This window comes from Nipponia nippon, unplaced genomic scaffold (assembly GCF_047370975.1).
Source record: "Nipponia nippon isolate SJK-2023a ecotype South Korea unplaced genomic scaffold, ASM4737097v1 scaffold_19, whole genome shotgun sequence".
NCBI classification, from domain to species: Eukaryota; Metazoa; Chordata; class Aves; order Pelecaniformes; family Threskiornithidae; genus Nipponia; species Nipponia nippon.
The window spans coordinates 9223799-9237643 of NW_028262335.1; the positions used below are offsets into that span (position 1 = coordinate 9223799).

General features: G+C 67.0%; 1 protein-coding gene across 4 annotated transcripts; it reads right to left on the minus strand.

Annotated features, from left to right (window-relative positions):
• Nucleotides 1-54: 54 nt before the first annotated feature.
• On the minus strand, nt 55-13844 carry PLEKHG5 (pleckstrin homology and RhoGEF domain containing G5). Of its 4 annotated transcripts, XM_087755024.1 has the most exons (24): nt 13372-13844; nt 13159-13220; nt 12871-12994; nt 9172-9248; nt 7064-7341; nt 6762-6864; nt 6621-6681; nt 6428-6519; nt 6213-6349; nt 5994-6136; nt 4239-4424; nt 3891-4061; nt 3719-3814; nt 3585-3635; nt 3314-3463; nt 3129-3239; nt 2903-3052; nt 2683-2769; nt 2296-2415; nt 2063-2195; nt 1876-1991; nt 1674-1804; nt 833-1600; nt 55-714 (listed from the first exon to the last, which is right to left on the minus strand). In XM_087755024.1, exons 2-24 carry the CDS (start codon nt 13182-13184, stop codon nt 705-707), a joined length of 3321 nt encoding a protein of 1106 aa, XP_087611150.1. In that variant the 5' UTR covers nt 13185-13220; nt 13372-13844; the 3' UTR covers nt 55-704. The 4 variants fall into 4 exon arrangements, with proteins under 4 accessions (XP_087611150.1, XP_087611149.1, XP_087611153.1 ...); XM_087755026.1 differs by lacking the exon at nt 55-714 and adding an exon at nt 11128-11534 and having other exon boundaries at nt 829-1600; nt 2683-2820; nt 7064-7193; nt 12871-13220; XM_087755023.1 differs by lacking the exons at nt 9172-9248; nt 12871-12994; nt 13159-13220; nt 13372-13844 and having other exon boundaries at nt 2683-2820.
• Nucleotide 13845: the final 1 nt, after the last annotated feature.

A 13845-nucleotide genomic window follows, 5' to 3' on the forward strand; every position in this document is an offset into this window, starting at 1 on the left:
GTGCTGCCCAGTTGTAGGGTGCTGCCGCAGCCAAAGGAGAGGCGAGGCGGGCGCGAGCGTGCACCAGCTGGGTTTATTGCTCGGCCGAGACGCGGAGCCCAGCCTGGCACGGGACAGCAGCTGGCGCTCCAGCCACCGCCCCGTCCCCCCGTGGCTCCCACGCTCCGGTCCCGGGCGCTGCTATCTGCTGCCTCCCATCTCACCCCACAGGGCAAACCCTGCCCCAGTCAGACCCTGGGGCCACCACCCGCCCCAGACCAGCACTGTCCCCTCCTGCCACCAGCCCCAGCCTCCTCCCCACTCCACGGCCCTCTCAGCACCTTCCCCACTCACCACCGCCAACATCGTCATCCCTTCCTCGCCCACGGGAGCCACCCCACAGCTCTCCGCAGCCCCCCACATCCCCGGGGGCCCCCCCTGCCCAATGCACCATGGGGTGGCTGAGCCTCCAACAGCAACCCTCATCTCTGTGGACAAGGGCTCGGCCCGAGCCACGTGCCGTGTCCATCCCTGCTCTGGGGAGAAGCGGGCAGCCCTGCACCACCAGGCCCAGGGCACGGCCTCACCAAGGGGACCGGTCTGCCGTCCCCACCAGCACAGCATCCCAGCACCTGCTCTGCCTGGCCCCGGCGTTACGCTACGGTTAGAAGCGGGAGCAGCTCCTTGGCGTGGCCACGCATCCGTCCTTGCCGCCCCAGCAGCTCTCAGACCTCCCTGCAAGGAACAGAGCGGGGAGAGATGCCCTCAGCGCCAGGACCTGGCACCCGGCCACGGTGAGCATCTGGGAGGGCCGGAGCATCCTCCAGGAGCATGTGGGCAGGATTGCGCTTACGAGGCGGTCAGCGTGGAGTTGAGCAGCAGCGTGGTCCGTATCCGGTACAGCTGTGCCAACGTCAGCTTGCGGTGCTGTGCCGACTGCGGGTCTGAGAGGGTCCGGCGGGCAGCGGGTGGGGGGTCACGACTGAGCTTCCCTGGGAGGGACGCTGGGGTCTCCACCGGCTCCTCAGGCTCTGAGAGCTCAGAGGTGGAGCTGCCGCTGCTGCCAGGGGCAGCCGGGGGGCCGGCAGTTTGGCTAGTCCGGGGAGGGCCGGCGCAGAGGTTGCAGAGGCTGTGGCTCTGGCTGAGAGGGGCCGGAGGGCCGGGGGGCAGGAGCTGGGGCAGGCTGGCCTCCGACTTGGACTTGAGCACCCTGGCTGGGCAGGGCAGGAGCTGCACGGGTGTCTGGCGGCGCAGCCGGGGCGAGGGGGGCTGCGGGGCTGGGGGTGGCTCCCGCCCCTCCTCGGCCACCCCCTCCGGCTGCTGGCCAAAGTCCCGCAGCGAGGCAGGCGAGAGCGTGCCGTAGGCGCTGTCGATGGAGGACGAGCGGCAGCCGCTGGCTGGGGGGGCCACGCCATGGGGCAGGGGTACGGGCAGGGCGCCCATGGGCAGCTCCCGGGTGGGGGTCTCGGCAGAGGTGAGGGTGTCAGCGGAGGTGCCGGTGCTGATGGAGGAGCCGTCCGAGGTTGAGCCGAAGGGCCCCGCATCCCAGTCCGGGGAGGAGAGCTCGTCACCGCCGTCCACCACCACCACGGCGAGGGTCTCAGTGGAGCCGTCGGAGGGGCTGTGGGAGCAGCAGGGTGAGGAGGGGGCTGCACTGGGCCGGGGGTGCACAGGGCCCCCCTCCCACTCCCTACCACCGCTGTGAGTCCGGGCTGGTGCTGCCGCAGTGCAGGACGGTGGGTGAACTGGCAGCTGAGGCACCACTCTCGCCGTCCTCCTCCTCCTCCTCCAGGCGCCGGTGCTGCCGCAGCTGCTGCAGCAGGTTCTGGGCAGGGAGAGGCATCAGAGAGGCACAGGGCACCTGCGGGACCCCCGCCCGCCCCCTGCGCCCCTCACCTGGGCATTGCGCACTGCCTCGACCCAGCTGCGGCACAGTGACTGCCCGCTGGCCTGGAAGGTGTAGGCGGCCACGGCACTCCCCAGCTCGTTCAGGTAGATGAGGAGGAAGGATCCTGCAGGCAGGGGCCGTCAGCAGCGTCCAGGACCCACCCCGGGGGCCCCCATTGCCCTCGGTGCCGCTCACCTGGATCCCTGAGCTCCCGGCAGACGACCTTGTCCACCAGCAAGGGCTGCCGGACCACCTTGGTGCGCTCAGCCTTCTTGAGGGGCTTCGTGATGAGGAAGAGGTCAGTGAAGAGGAAGCAGTAGACGTCCATCTAGGGGCAAGAGCGGGGCCATGGGCGCTGGCCACCAAGGCGGGCAGGGGCGGGCAGGCAGGGGCCAGGGCCAAGGCTCCCCGTCCCCTGCGGTCCTCACCTTGCTGTCTTTACCTTCCCGCATCCGCAGGCTGCCCTCGAGGAGGAGCTGCCGGGTGTCCTCCGGGGAGGTGCCAGGGATGGGGGCTGTCAGGTCCAGCCGCAGGAACTCCTTCAGCAGCTGCCGGGAGCCCCCGGCATCAGCACCGGTACAGCATGGGGTGGCATGGCATGGCATGGCATGGCATGTGGTGGCATGGGGTAGCATGGCATGGCATGGGGTGGCTTAGCCCGGCATGAAATGACATAGCGTGGCATAGCACGGTATGGCATAGGGTGGTATGACATGGCATGAGGTAGCATGGCATGGGTTGGCATTAATTAGCATGGCATGGGGTAGCAAGACACGGGGTGGCATGGCATGACAGCTCCGCCATGCCCAGCCTACCTTGTCCACCTCATCTGTGCTGCCCTCTACCACCTCGTAGGCATCGATGCGGTCGAGGATGGCGGCCAGGCGCTGCCGCTCCTGCCGCTGGCGCATCCGCGAGTTGATGTGGTTGATGAAGTGCTCCACAGAGCCAATCTGCGGCCGGGGCGGTGGGTGCGAGGGGTCGGGGGGACCGCCCCACACCGCGCCCCGCCACCCCGTGCCCCCAGTCCCTTACCATGGCAGTGACAGCATCACGGGCGCGCGGGTCATCCGTCTTCTTCAGCACGGACTTGAGGAGCAGCGGGTACTTGGTGAGGCGCTGGTGGGGCTTCACCAGCATGTCGCTCAGCTTCAGGCGGCTGCACTGCTCATGCTTCTCGGCCCACTGCAGCACGCAGGCGTCAGCCCTAGCCCTGGCACAGGCACCGGCCCCAGCCCCGACCCCCGCCTGCTCCCCTTACCGTCACGTAAGCGCGGAAGAGCTCGCTGTCCCGCAGCAGCGCCCGCATGTACTCCATGCAGCCCTCCTCCTCCATGCAGTACCGCACGTAGGGCTTGAAGAGGGACCCAAACTGGGGGGCGCAGAGGGTCACTGCGGGGTGCGGCGCAGCATGGCCCCCCGCCGTGGCACAGCGTCCCCACTCACCATCTTGAAGCCATTGAGGAAGTCGATGGGGTCGAGCAGCGCTCCAGTCCGGCGCGCCTTGGCCAGCACCGGGGCCATGACACTGCGCCACAGCTCGCGGTGCAGCCGGATGATCTCCCCGATGTTGCTGAAGAGCCGCTCGGCATCCACCTGCGGGGGTGAGGCAGGCAGCTGCATGAGGATGGCATCCTCACCCTGCCAGCATGGCCAGACCAGGGTCCCATCCCTAACCCAGGGGTCCCCAGCCCCCCTGCAGCGCCCCACCGCTCACCTCGCAGAGCAGCCCCGACTCCTGCAGGTTCAGCAGGCAGCAGAGAAAGAGCTGTGGGGACAGAGCAGGGGACCCGTGGGGTGCAGCCACAGCCCCCGGCCCCCCACCATGGCACGGCTGCCGCCAGCACTTACGTCAGTGATGACTTTGAGCTTGCGGATGTAGGTGGCCTCGGTGTGCAGCAGCTCCCAGATGGCTTCCTGCTGGTGGCACTGCCGGCGCGAGAGGGCCTGCCAGGCTGAGTGTCAGCACCATGCCGTTGGCTGGGCAGAGCCACCGCGGCCCCCCCAGCCCTCCTGGCCCTACCTCTGCACCCCGGATGATCTGCTGCCAGCTGTCCTCCAACGCCAGCCCAGCCTCGTCCCCGTCCTCCTCCCAGGAGTCACGGTCGAAGCGGAGCTGCGGCGGCAGCTTGGGCAGCCCAAAGGTGCTGTAGGCATGCAGCCGGCTCACCAGCTGCTCCAGCTTCTCTGTCTCCTGGCCAAAAGCAGGGGGCAGAGGGGCTGGGTGGGGGGCCGGCAGGGACGTGCCACAGACCTCCTCACCCTGCCCATGGAGCTGGGGGAGCTCGAGCCCCAAGGGGACCCATCCCAGCACCCCAGCATTGCAGTGGGCAGCTCCCGTGCCCCCTCCCCGTGCCTGCGTCCCACCTACCCGCCCAAAGGAGCCGGCGCCAGTGCCAGAGCCGAAGAAGCCGCTGAAGCGGCTGGCAGCACGGTTCTTCCAGGTGTCAGTGCCATTGGCAGGCAGGGAGCTGCCGCCGTGGGGGGCTGGCTCGGGGCTGGGAATGCTGGCGTCCCCCAGGAACTCCGTCATGTTCTTCCTCCGCCGGCCCGGAGCCTGCGGCGGGGACAGCCGGTGCCCCCCAGGTCAGTGCATGGCACTGTGCGCCTGGGCCACCAGCATGGGGACAGCGGCACAGCACAGCACGATGCTACAGCAGGGCTGACCTCGAGCACCCATGGGACAGACAGGCACCCAGACGGCACCCCCGGGCAGCGGGGTCCCCCCAGCCATGCTCCCCTGCCCGCACTGACCTGCCTACCTGCATCCCGAGGGCACAAAGCCCTGGGTGCTGCCTGGCCAAGCCCAGCCAGTCACAGGCAAGTGGCCCCAGCAGCGTGGGGGCTCAGGACATCCCACGGGGTGCAGCACCCTGGCCAAGCCGCCCGCCCAGCTGCGCTCCCAGCTCAGACGGCAGAGCTGGAGCCGGGCAGGCAGTGGCCGGGCTCCTCCGAAACAAAAGGAGGTGGGGCCAGCGCCGAAAACCTAATTTCCCCCCTCGCCAGATAAGCTAACCAGAGCCGAACAATTCACCGGCAGAGATCAAAGCCCCCCCCAGCTGGCCGCAAGGGCTGGGTCACGGCCAAGTGGCTCCCGCCGACCTGGGCACTGCTGCACCGGCTGCTTCCCCACATATCCCTGGGCTGTGCTGGGGGACAGCAGGGAGGGCTCCCTGCTTGCCACCGAGCCATGGGACATGGCACGCTGCCACCACCGCCACTGGCACATCCCCATGCCCTGCCATGTCCCCGGCCCCAGGTGGGGAGAGCCACCGCAGGCACCGTCCCCATTACTCACCGTGCAGTTGCATTTCCAGGTGCCCCGGCTGCTGCCAGCCCCATCGCCCTGGCACGGCTCAGCTCCTGCCTGCCCCCAAGAAGGCAGTCGGGGCCGAGACCCCCGTGGGGGTGGTTGTGTGCCTGCTGCCCCCCCTGCCCTGCCGGGGCCACCCTGGTCCCGCAGCCAGGCATCATAGTGCTGGACGCGGGCGGCCACCAGCCCTGGCCACACAGCCAGCTTGCCACTTTCAAGGGCTGCCGGTGCGGGGCCAAGCACCGCGTCCCTCCACCAACACCCCTGGAGCCACTCCCCACGAGTGTAGCAGCCTGCTCCCATGGGGAGTGGCAGCCAGCCCAGCCCCACACCTTATCTCGTGCCAGGGTCCATGGGGCAGGACCAAGCTGTGCTCAGCTGTGCTCAGCAGCTGCCAGCCACCGTGGCGAGAGGAGGGCCGGTGACCAGGGCAAGCCCTGGGGCCGGGACGGCACCAAGCAGCTGCCACCGCTGGGGCCCCCAGGGCTGCTGTCTGCCTTTGCTCTGGTGCCAGCCTGTATGTGGCATGGCCGCCAGGCTGGTGCCACTGGCTGAGCTGCCATGCCTGGCACAGGGCACTGCCGATGCACCGCCACCACAGTGCAGCCAGCACGGCACAGCCAGGAGCCAACCTAGCTCTTGGAGACTCTGGAGGGGGTCTTCAGCCCACATCACACAAGGCCATCCCCGTCCAGGAGATGCCGTGCCACTGCCCCATGTCCCCATCTTCCCAGCAAGGATGGCTACAGGGGGATCCTGCAACCTGCCACCCCCTCCCCAATTCCCTCCCCCAGCGCTGGCACCAGCACTCACCTGGCTGTCAGCACCCTCCTGGCGGCCCGACACCGGCGCCGGCCCGAGGAGCATGGCAGTGCTGACGGGGTGCAGGATGGGCAGGCTGGCTGACCTGGCGTCCCACACTGCCTGCTCCACCTTCACCTCATCCCCAGGCTTGGCTGTGAGAGCATCGGGTGGTCAGAGTCCCCCAGGAGCCCTGGGGTGGCCAAGCCTCCCGCCGGGCCCCCGCCGTACCTTTCACCCGCAGGTAGTGCCCCCCGAAGCGGTATGCCTCGAACTGGAGGGAGAGCGGCGTGTGGGACTGGTCCAGGTAGATGTCCACCTTGCCCGGCTCGATTGCCTTCCTCTCGAAGACTGGCAGCAGCACCTCCCTGCAGGGACATGAGCTCCATGTCTGTCTGCGTGTCCATCCCTGCATCCATCCCTGCCTCTGCCCCTGGCAGACTCACCCCAGGGACTTCTTCTTCGCGGCCGGCACAATCTCCGCTTCAATGTCAACGCTGAGGTCGAACTTCAGGGTGAAGCACTCCTTGCTGGGGTCCTGGGGGGAGGCAGCAGCCGCTCACCCAGGGGTCCCTCCTGCCCGCTGGGGCCACACTGCCACCCCACAGAGCACCCTGGGGAGAGGAGCTGGTGCCTTACGTCCGTGTGCCTGCGCCGAGCCTTCTTCTTCGGCAGCTTCAGTGCCGAGCTCCTCCGCTCCCTGTGGACACAGGGCAGGCAGGGTGACGGGGATGCCGAGGTCTGGGGACATGCAGGGGACATGCAGGGCCGGGGGCTCACCCTCTGCTATCCACCGGTCCCTCCTCCTCCTCCTCCACATCAGAGGCAGGGCTGGTGCGTGGGGGGCATGAGCGCGTCGACATGTTGCGGGCCAGGATGGAGCCTGCAAACAGGCATTGAGCTGGGCTGTGCCAGGACCCCCAGCCCCGTGCCGGCTCTGGCTGCATCCCACTCCCGTCCCTGTGCTGCACCAGCCCCAGGTGCATCCTATTCCCATTGCTGCACCACGCTGGCCCCGAGTGCATCCCGCTGCCGCAGAGCCGCCGGGAGCAGCAGTGCCAGCCACATCCAGCCCAGCTCACCTTGCAGGGGCAGGTCGAAGCGAATGTGGCCGTCAAAGTGCATGGCACCATGGAGGAGGCCGTCGCAGAGCTCACACAGGCTGAGGGGGCTGCTGCGGTTCAGCCCCCGACACTCCGCGTGGTGGCATACCTGCAGGCACACGTCAGCCGGGCACAGGCTGCCCAGGGCCGCCGGCCACACCACGCCAGCGGGAGGAATGGGCAGCACCACGAGCAGCGGGGACCTCCCTTCCCATCCCCAGCTGCTGCCGGCAGACCGCTCGCAGGCAACGCTGAGGCTGGAGCAGGCACAGGGAAAGCAGCGTGAGCTGGATACGGCCACGAGGCAGGGGGTTCTGCACTGCAGAGCCACACTGAGCAGGGACCCCAGGAAGGCTGCACGTGCCTGGGCACGGGGCGGGGGGAGCCGGGGGACAGCCGCCTGTGCCACCCGCACTTCACCGGGTGCCGAGGAGGCCGCGCTCCCGCACTGCAGCCCCTTTTGCACTGGTGAGAGCAGCGTCCCTGCGGCAGGACGGAGGAAGCGAGTGTCTGCAGTGAAACAATGCTCGAAGCCGGCGCATTTCCTTCGATTGTGTTGCCGGCCGTGGCCACAGCCCCAGCCCCGCCGGGCATTCACAGTGGGTTATTTTTAACCCCCCATCCAGGCCCCCAGCACGGTGCACAGCCTGTGACCCCCAGCCAGCGCCCTCCTCACTGAGGGCTCCAGCTGGCCCCATTCCCGGGGACCGCGGTGCTGCCGGCCACTACCAGCAAGCCCCGCTGCACTGCCAGCACGTTCCCATGTGGGACCCCATCGCTGCCTGGCATGCGGAGGGGTGGCGAGGGGCTGCTGGGGAGGAGGGAGCCCTGTCCGGGCTTGCCTGCAGCGTGCTGTGCCGCTGCGGGGAGGAAGCGCCTGTGCAGCTCCAGCCACCCCCGCTTCCTGCCCTCCTTCCTCCCAGCGCCGCTAAGGTCAGAGCTGACGCGCTCCCGCCACCCGCGCGCTCCCTGAGGGGCCACCAGCCCCTCCGCAGCCACCAGCCCCTCCGCAGCGCCCAGCACCGCAGCACCCACCGGTGTCCTGCCAGGAGGCAGCCATAGCCCTGGAGACACGTCGGCCTTACCACCAGTCCAGGATGCCCCGTGCCCCTGGCCCCAGCCCTCCTCTCCCACCACATGCCCCAGCCCAACACCATCGTGGCCATTGTGGCACCTGTGGGATGTAGAGCATGGCCACAGGGTCTGGGCAGCGACCGCAGCTGGTGCTCACTGAGTAGGGACCCCCCAGGACCCTCAGCAGCCACCCCACCAGGATTCCCAAACCCCTCTGCCCGCCCCAGGGATCAGTTCCTAGCCCCACCGTGCTCCCAGCACACGGCAGCTTTGCCCTCAGCAGCTGCCCCATGAAGCGAGGGGGCACGCAATGCAGCTCCGTGCCACGGCAGGATGAGCTCCCAGCCCGGCCAGGACCCCCCGCCCCCCACTACCTGCCGGGCGCCGTCGGGGGTCTCTGGTGACAGCGGCAGTGTGGCCCCGGCAGGTCCCTCCCGGCGATCCTGGCTGCACCCCAGGGTGGCCACAGCCCAGCACCACGTGTGCCCCCGCTGGCGCTGGCCCTGCCACCCCAGCCGTGCAAACAAAGCGTGGCAGCACACCTCCCGGCGTGGCCAGGCTGCCATCCTGCCTGCTGCACCAGAAAGGCACCGCCCGGGGTCCGGCATGGGAACCCCGGGGACTCATTGGGAGCCGGTGTGTGGGGCCAGCCCAGCCCCGCACGCAGCCAGCTGGTGGGAGAGAAGGGACCCTCAGTCCGCTCTGGCATCATGCTAGCGAGCGGGGGGACAGACAGGCTGGCGGGCGTTAGCCCGAATCACACCAGCTAGGGGAAACGGGCAAGCTGTCGCCGTGCTGTTAAATGCCAGCAGGACCGCGACACCGCCAGGGAACGCACGGCCAGCACGGGCTGGGGAGGCACAGCTGGCCGGTGGCTGCTGGCCATGCCAGGGGGCTTTGGGGAGCAGCAGGTCGTGCAGAGCTTCAGACTGCCCCTTCTCACCTGGAAGACTGATGCCAGGCGCTGGCAGAAGGCAGCTGCCCGGCGCTGCCCACCACCCCACAGGACCCACCTTGGCCGCCCTCCTCTCGCCGGTGCAGTTGGGGTTCTGGCAGTGCAGCACCGTCTCCTCTGGCGAGCACGGCTCAGCTGCAGGAAAGAGAGGGGGATCAGTGCCAGGGTGCCGCGATGAGCCCCCTCCAACTCTGCTCCCAGCCCTGCCCGCACAGGGGGGCCGCACCGAGGCTCCCGCACCACAAACCCTGGGTTTAGGAGCTTGGCAAAGCACTCGGGCTCAGCCGAGGCTGGGCCTGCCTGCTCCTGCCCGCCCCGCAGCCTGTCCAGGAGGATGAAACCCCGTGCCCAAGAGCCAGTGCTGCATCCCTGCTGGGGGAAGGCACCGTGCATCCTGCAGCATCAGGACCTGGCACCTCCTACCCGGCACCCCAAGTCGCAGGATCAGGACACAGACCTGCCCCAGCTCCCGCGGGGCCGGCACGGACCGGGGCTGCAGCAGGAATGCTAAATCTGCCACTTGCCAGCCCCCAAAGGGGCTTAGGAGCCACGTTAAGCTTTGACAGTTAAAGCGGCCTTAGGGACAAATCCTATTTTGAAGGCTTTTGTTATGTGTCTCATCTAATCATTTAAAAATAACAGACTCCGGATGGCTCGTGGCAAAAGAGCAGCATGAACACCTTCCTGCAGGGCAGCCCCGCTGCGGGGCAGGGATGGCCTGATGGGAAGCTGTCCCACCAGGCACAGAGCCGGTGCAGGGGATGCGGAGAGGCCAGGCGGCACGGCCGCACCAGGCGGCACGGCCGCGCCAGCCCTAGCAGCAGGGCAGCCGGCACAGGGGCTTCCCTTGCCGCGCCACTCCCCTCTCCCGCATCCCTCCTGCCAACAAAAACAGCATCTGCGCTGGCCCAAACGGGACAACAGCCAAGGCTGGGGTTAGACTCAGTCTGCGGGAAAATCCGCCTTTTAGGGCAGCGCTGAAAAAGCTGCTGTTTCTGCCCGGAGAGGGAGAGTCAATCCGGACCAGCGCTGGCTGCCCCAGCTCCAGGCCAGGAGGCGATGCTGGGCGCAGGCAGGGCTCCCCGCGCCGGCAGGGGCTGCTGCGGCACAGCGGGCGCTGCGGGACAATGGCGCAGGAGCAGCAGACAGGGCTCGGCTCGCCGTCCTCTGGGAGAGGGCTGGGAGCTGGGGCTGCTGTGCTGCCCCCGCGGCGGGAGCACAATGAGGGCTCTGTCCCTGCGGCCGCCCCGCAGCGCCCGCTGGGCTGGGCCGGCCCCTCGCCGCCGCCGTTTCACTTGACCTATCAGGAATAATAATGGAAACAAATAAGAAATTCTTTCACACACCCAAGGGAAAGTTTTCCGAACTCACCAAAAACTCGAAGCTGGCCGGAGCAGTCGGCAGTGCTGGGCACTAGCCCCACGCCGCAGCCGCTGGCACGGCCAGAGCCGCGTGGCTCTTCCCAAACGCTGACCCTGGCAGCAGGTTGCGCGCGCACGAGGGCCCTAGGCGTGCCGGGTGGGAGCTTCTCGGCAGGGAGCGCACAGAGGGAGCCCCGCTTTCTGGCGGAGGCAGGACGGCGTCCGGGTCCCCAAGAGACACTTCGGGGGCCAGATGAGCAATCCTGTCCCCATCAGCTTCTGTCCCCAGCCGGTCACCACCTCCTCCTCCCTCCTGCTGCTGCCAGCTGTGTTATCACGCCCCGCTCTCCCAGTGATGGCAAATGAGTTTGAAACCGGACCGTGCTTGCACCAGAGCGCGCTGCGGCAGCTCGCTGCTTCAGACAGCCGTCTGAGCCGGGAGGGAGCGGTGCCGGCAGCACGGGGTGGTTTACTTGGTGCTCCCCGGCTGCACCTGCAGCATCCACATTGCATTCCCTGGTGCATCTCTGCAGCATCCCCGCTGTGGCTGGAGTTTCTCCCGGCCCCTCACCCTCGTTGCCAGGGCTGGAGATTTTTGGCCAAGTGCGACTGCCTGCAGCCCGTCGGCCCCCCATGCTCCCCCAGCCACCTACCCCCGAGCTCCTCGCTGATGTCCAGGCTGGAGCTCCAGGAGAAGCGCTCCACCGCCCCATACTCCAGCCCAGCCAGCCCGGCGGGCAAAGCCTCCAGCTCGTAGGCGCCCCGCTTCCTCCAGTACAGAAACATCCTGGGGTCGCGGCCGGGGGGCCCCCCGGAGCCGTGCCCGCCCCGCCAGGGCCACCAGTGGGACTAGCCGGGGGAGCCCGGCTCCGGCTTTAAGAGCGGGTCCCGGTCTCTGGACAAGCGGCGCATTGATGCCGGCGGCTGGGAGCTGCGGGGCGGCAAAGGGTGCCGCTGGAGGCTGCCCAGCGCAGCGCGGGGGGCGCACAAAGGGCCTTTCTTCAGCCTCCTACAGACATTGCACAAATTTCACTTTCCGCCGTCTATGAAAGACATTCGGCTGCGGAGACAAGACGCGCTTGTGATTAAAATAATCGGCATGAAGAGGGGGGCTGTTCGGTGGCTACGCCATCGGATGGCTTTTGGGGGGGCAGGAATGCACGGCCCCGAGCCCCGGCTGCACCCCCACACCTGTGGGCACACAGGAGGCCCCCAGCCCACGCAGGGCAAGCCAGGGGTCTTTAGGGGGGTTCCCCCCCCGCTAAACCCAACCAAATGGGAAAGCACCAGATAGAGCCTAAACCCACGAAGGCAGCAAAGGACGGCACCTTTGTCCTGCCCCACGCAAAACTCTCCCCAAAACAGGGAAAAACAAAATGCTGCACAGGACGATCAGCCGGGCTGAGACCATCCCAGCCCCCAAACTCAGCGGCATCAACAGCATCTTCTCCCAAAGGTGCCGCACACTCCCCATAGTTTTGCTGCTTCTAGGCGCCCTTTGCCAGAAAAAGCAGCCAGAAATTAAAAAAAAAAAAAAAAATCGTTGCTGCAAAGTTCATAGATGCCAATATATTAAAAAAAAAAAAACAACCCTCATCCTGCTTTCTTTAGCACATGCTTGATGCTTTAAGAGCTAAGTAACTGATTTCCTATCGATCACAGTACCGAGCATCCCCACCCTCGCCAGCGGGATGCTACGCCCAGGTTTACGCTCCAAAGGCCCCAGCCACCCCATTGCCGCTCTCCCGCTTGGGGCAGACCTGCGGTGAGCACCGCGAGCCGGCGCAGTCCCCTCTGCCTGAGGCTTGGTCCCCCCCCCCAAAAGGTCCGAAACCAGACACTTGAGGCTCGGCGCAGGCACACGGTGGTTACTCACTCGTCCCCTGGCTCGGAGGGGGGGACCCCCACCCAGACAGCGCGGGGCCGTCGCCCTTGGCGGGCGGGGCGAGGCAGATGCTGGGGCGCTGGCGACAGCACCGAGGGGGATGCTCGGCCCGAGGGGGCTGCAGTGCTGGGCGTTCCACCCGCGCCGCTCGCCCATCTCACCTTTTCCGCCCGCTCCCCTGTGACTTGAACCCCCCCTCGCCCTGGATTTTCCCCCCGGCTGCACGACTGCCCCTGTATTTATTTTAGCCACTGTTCAGGCCAGGTTGCCAGCCAAGTCTTTCCTTCACTGCCAGACCCAGCCAGATGGGGATAATTAGGCCTGGATTAAGTTAAAACCTTTAACTCTTTAAAAGGCAGCAATGCTGCACAGCCCCTCGCAGCTCCTCTCCAGCTCTGTCCCTTCCCTGCTAGTCATCCCATTTACTTTGTTCGTTTACAGGTTCACGTTCCTGGAGCACTAGGAAATCTCCTCACAAAACAGATCAAAGCGTATTTTGCAGATTACTCACGCCCAAAGCGGCTGCCAGCCAAAAAGATCCGGCATGGAGCGGCACACGCTGCATCCCTCCTTCCTCCGCAGGAGACCTGGCTGCAGGGAATCTGAACTGCGGACCCCAGGGCCGGGCTGTCCCCCTGCTCTTGGGACACGGGCAGGGCAACGCCACATCAGCAGGAGCCGCAGCCAGAAGCCGGGCTATTTTGCAGTCAAGGATCCATTAAACGCCTGACGTGTCGATAGTACCCATTCAGTTTTCCTGAAAAGGTCCTCGACTCAAAGGCCCGAGACGCTCGCTCACCTCTGCACGACTCTCACCAGCCTCATCTTCACTCGGGAGCAAATCGCTGCCCCAACAAAGAGCTGGGGGGGAAAAAAAAAACATTCCTCTTGTCTTCCGCAGCGGGGCAGAGACCAGGTAAGCAGTCCGGCAAGCCCCAGCACCCCGCGCAGCACACGGGTAACCCATTCCTCCCCGCTTTCATCCCATTTCAGCCTCTACCCCTACCACGACCTGTTCAGAGCTGGGCGACGCGTTTGAGCTGGACCCGGAGCTCTTCCCAGACCAGCGCTCGAGGCGTTGAACTTAAACCGCAGCGACAGGGTACGCGGCCAGAGCCGGCCACGAGGCGGAATAAAGCAGGGTCCCCAGCCGCAGAGGGCTGCGCGGGGCCGTCACCCAGGCCGGCTGCGACAGCGCGGGAACAAGCGGCGAGCGGCTGACTCCCTCCAGCGGCTGTGTCTGCGGCCACCCGCGGGGAGAGAGCATTTTCTACTTGCTCCTTCCTCCGCCGAACCACGGGCAGCCCAGGGCCACGGCTGCTGCGAAGCCACGCACACGCCACCGCGGGCCGCTCTCCGACCCCAGAGCTAACCGAGGGCTAGACTTGCAACGGAGAGCAGCGTCGGACTGGAGACAGAGCGCTTTTGACGGTAACCACCCGCAGCTTGTGTCAGCCGTCTCCAAGTCAAGGCAGGCTGAGGAAAA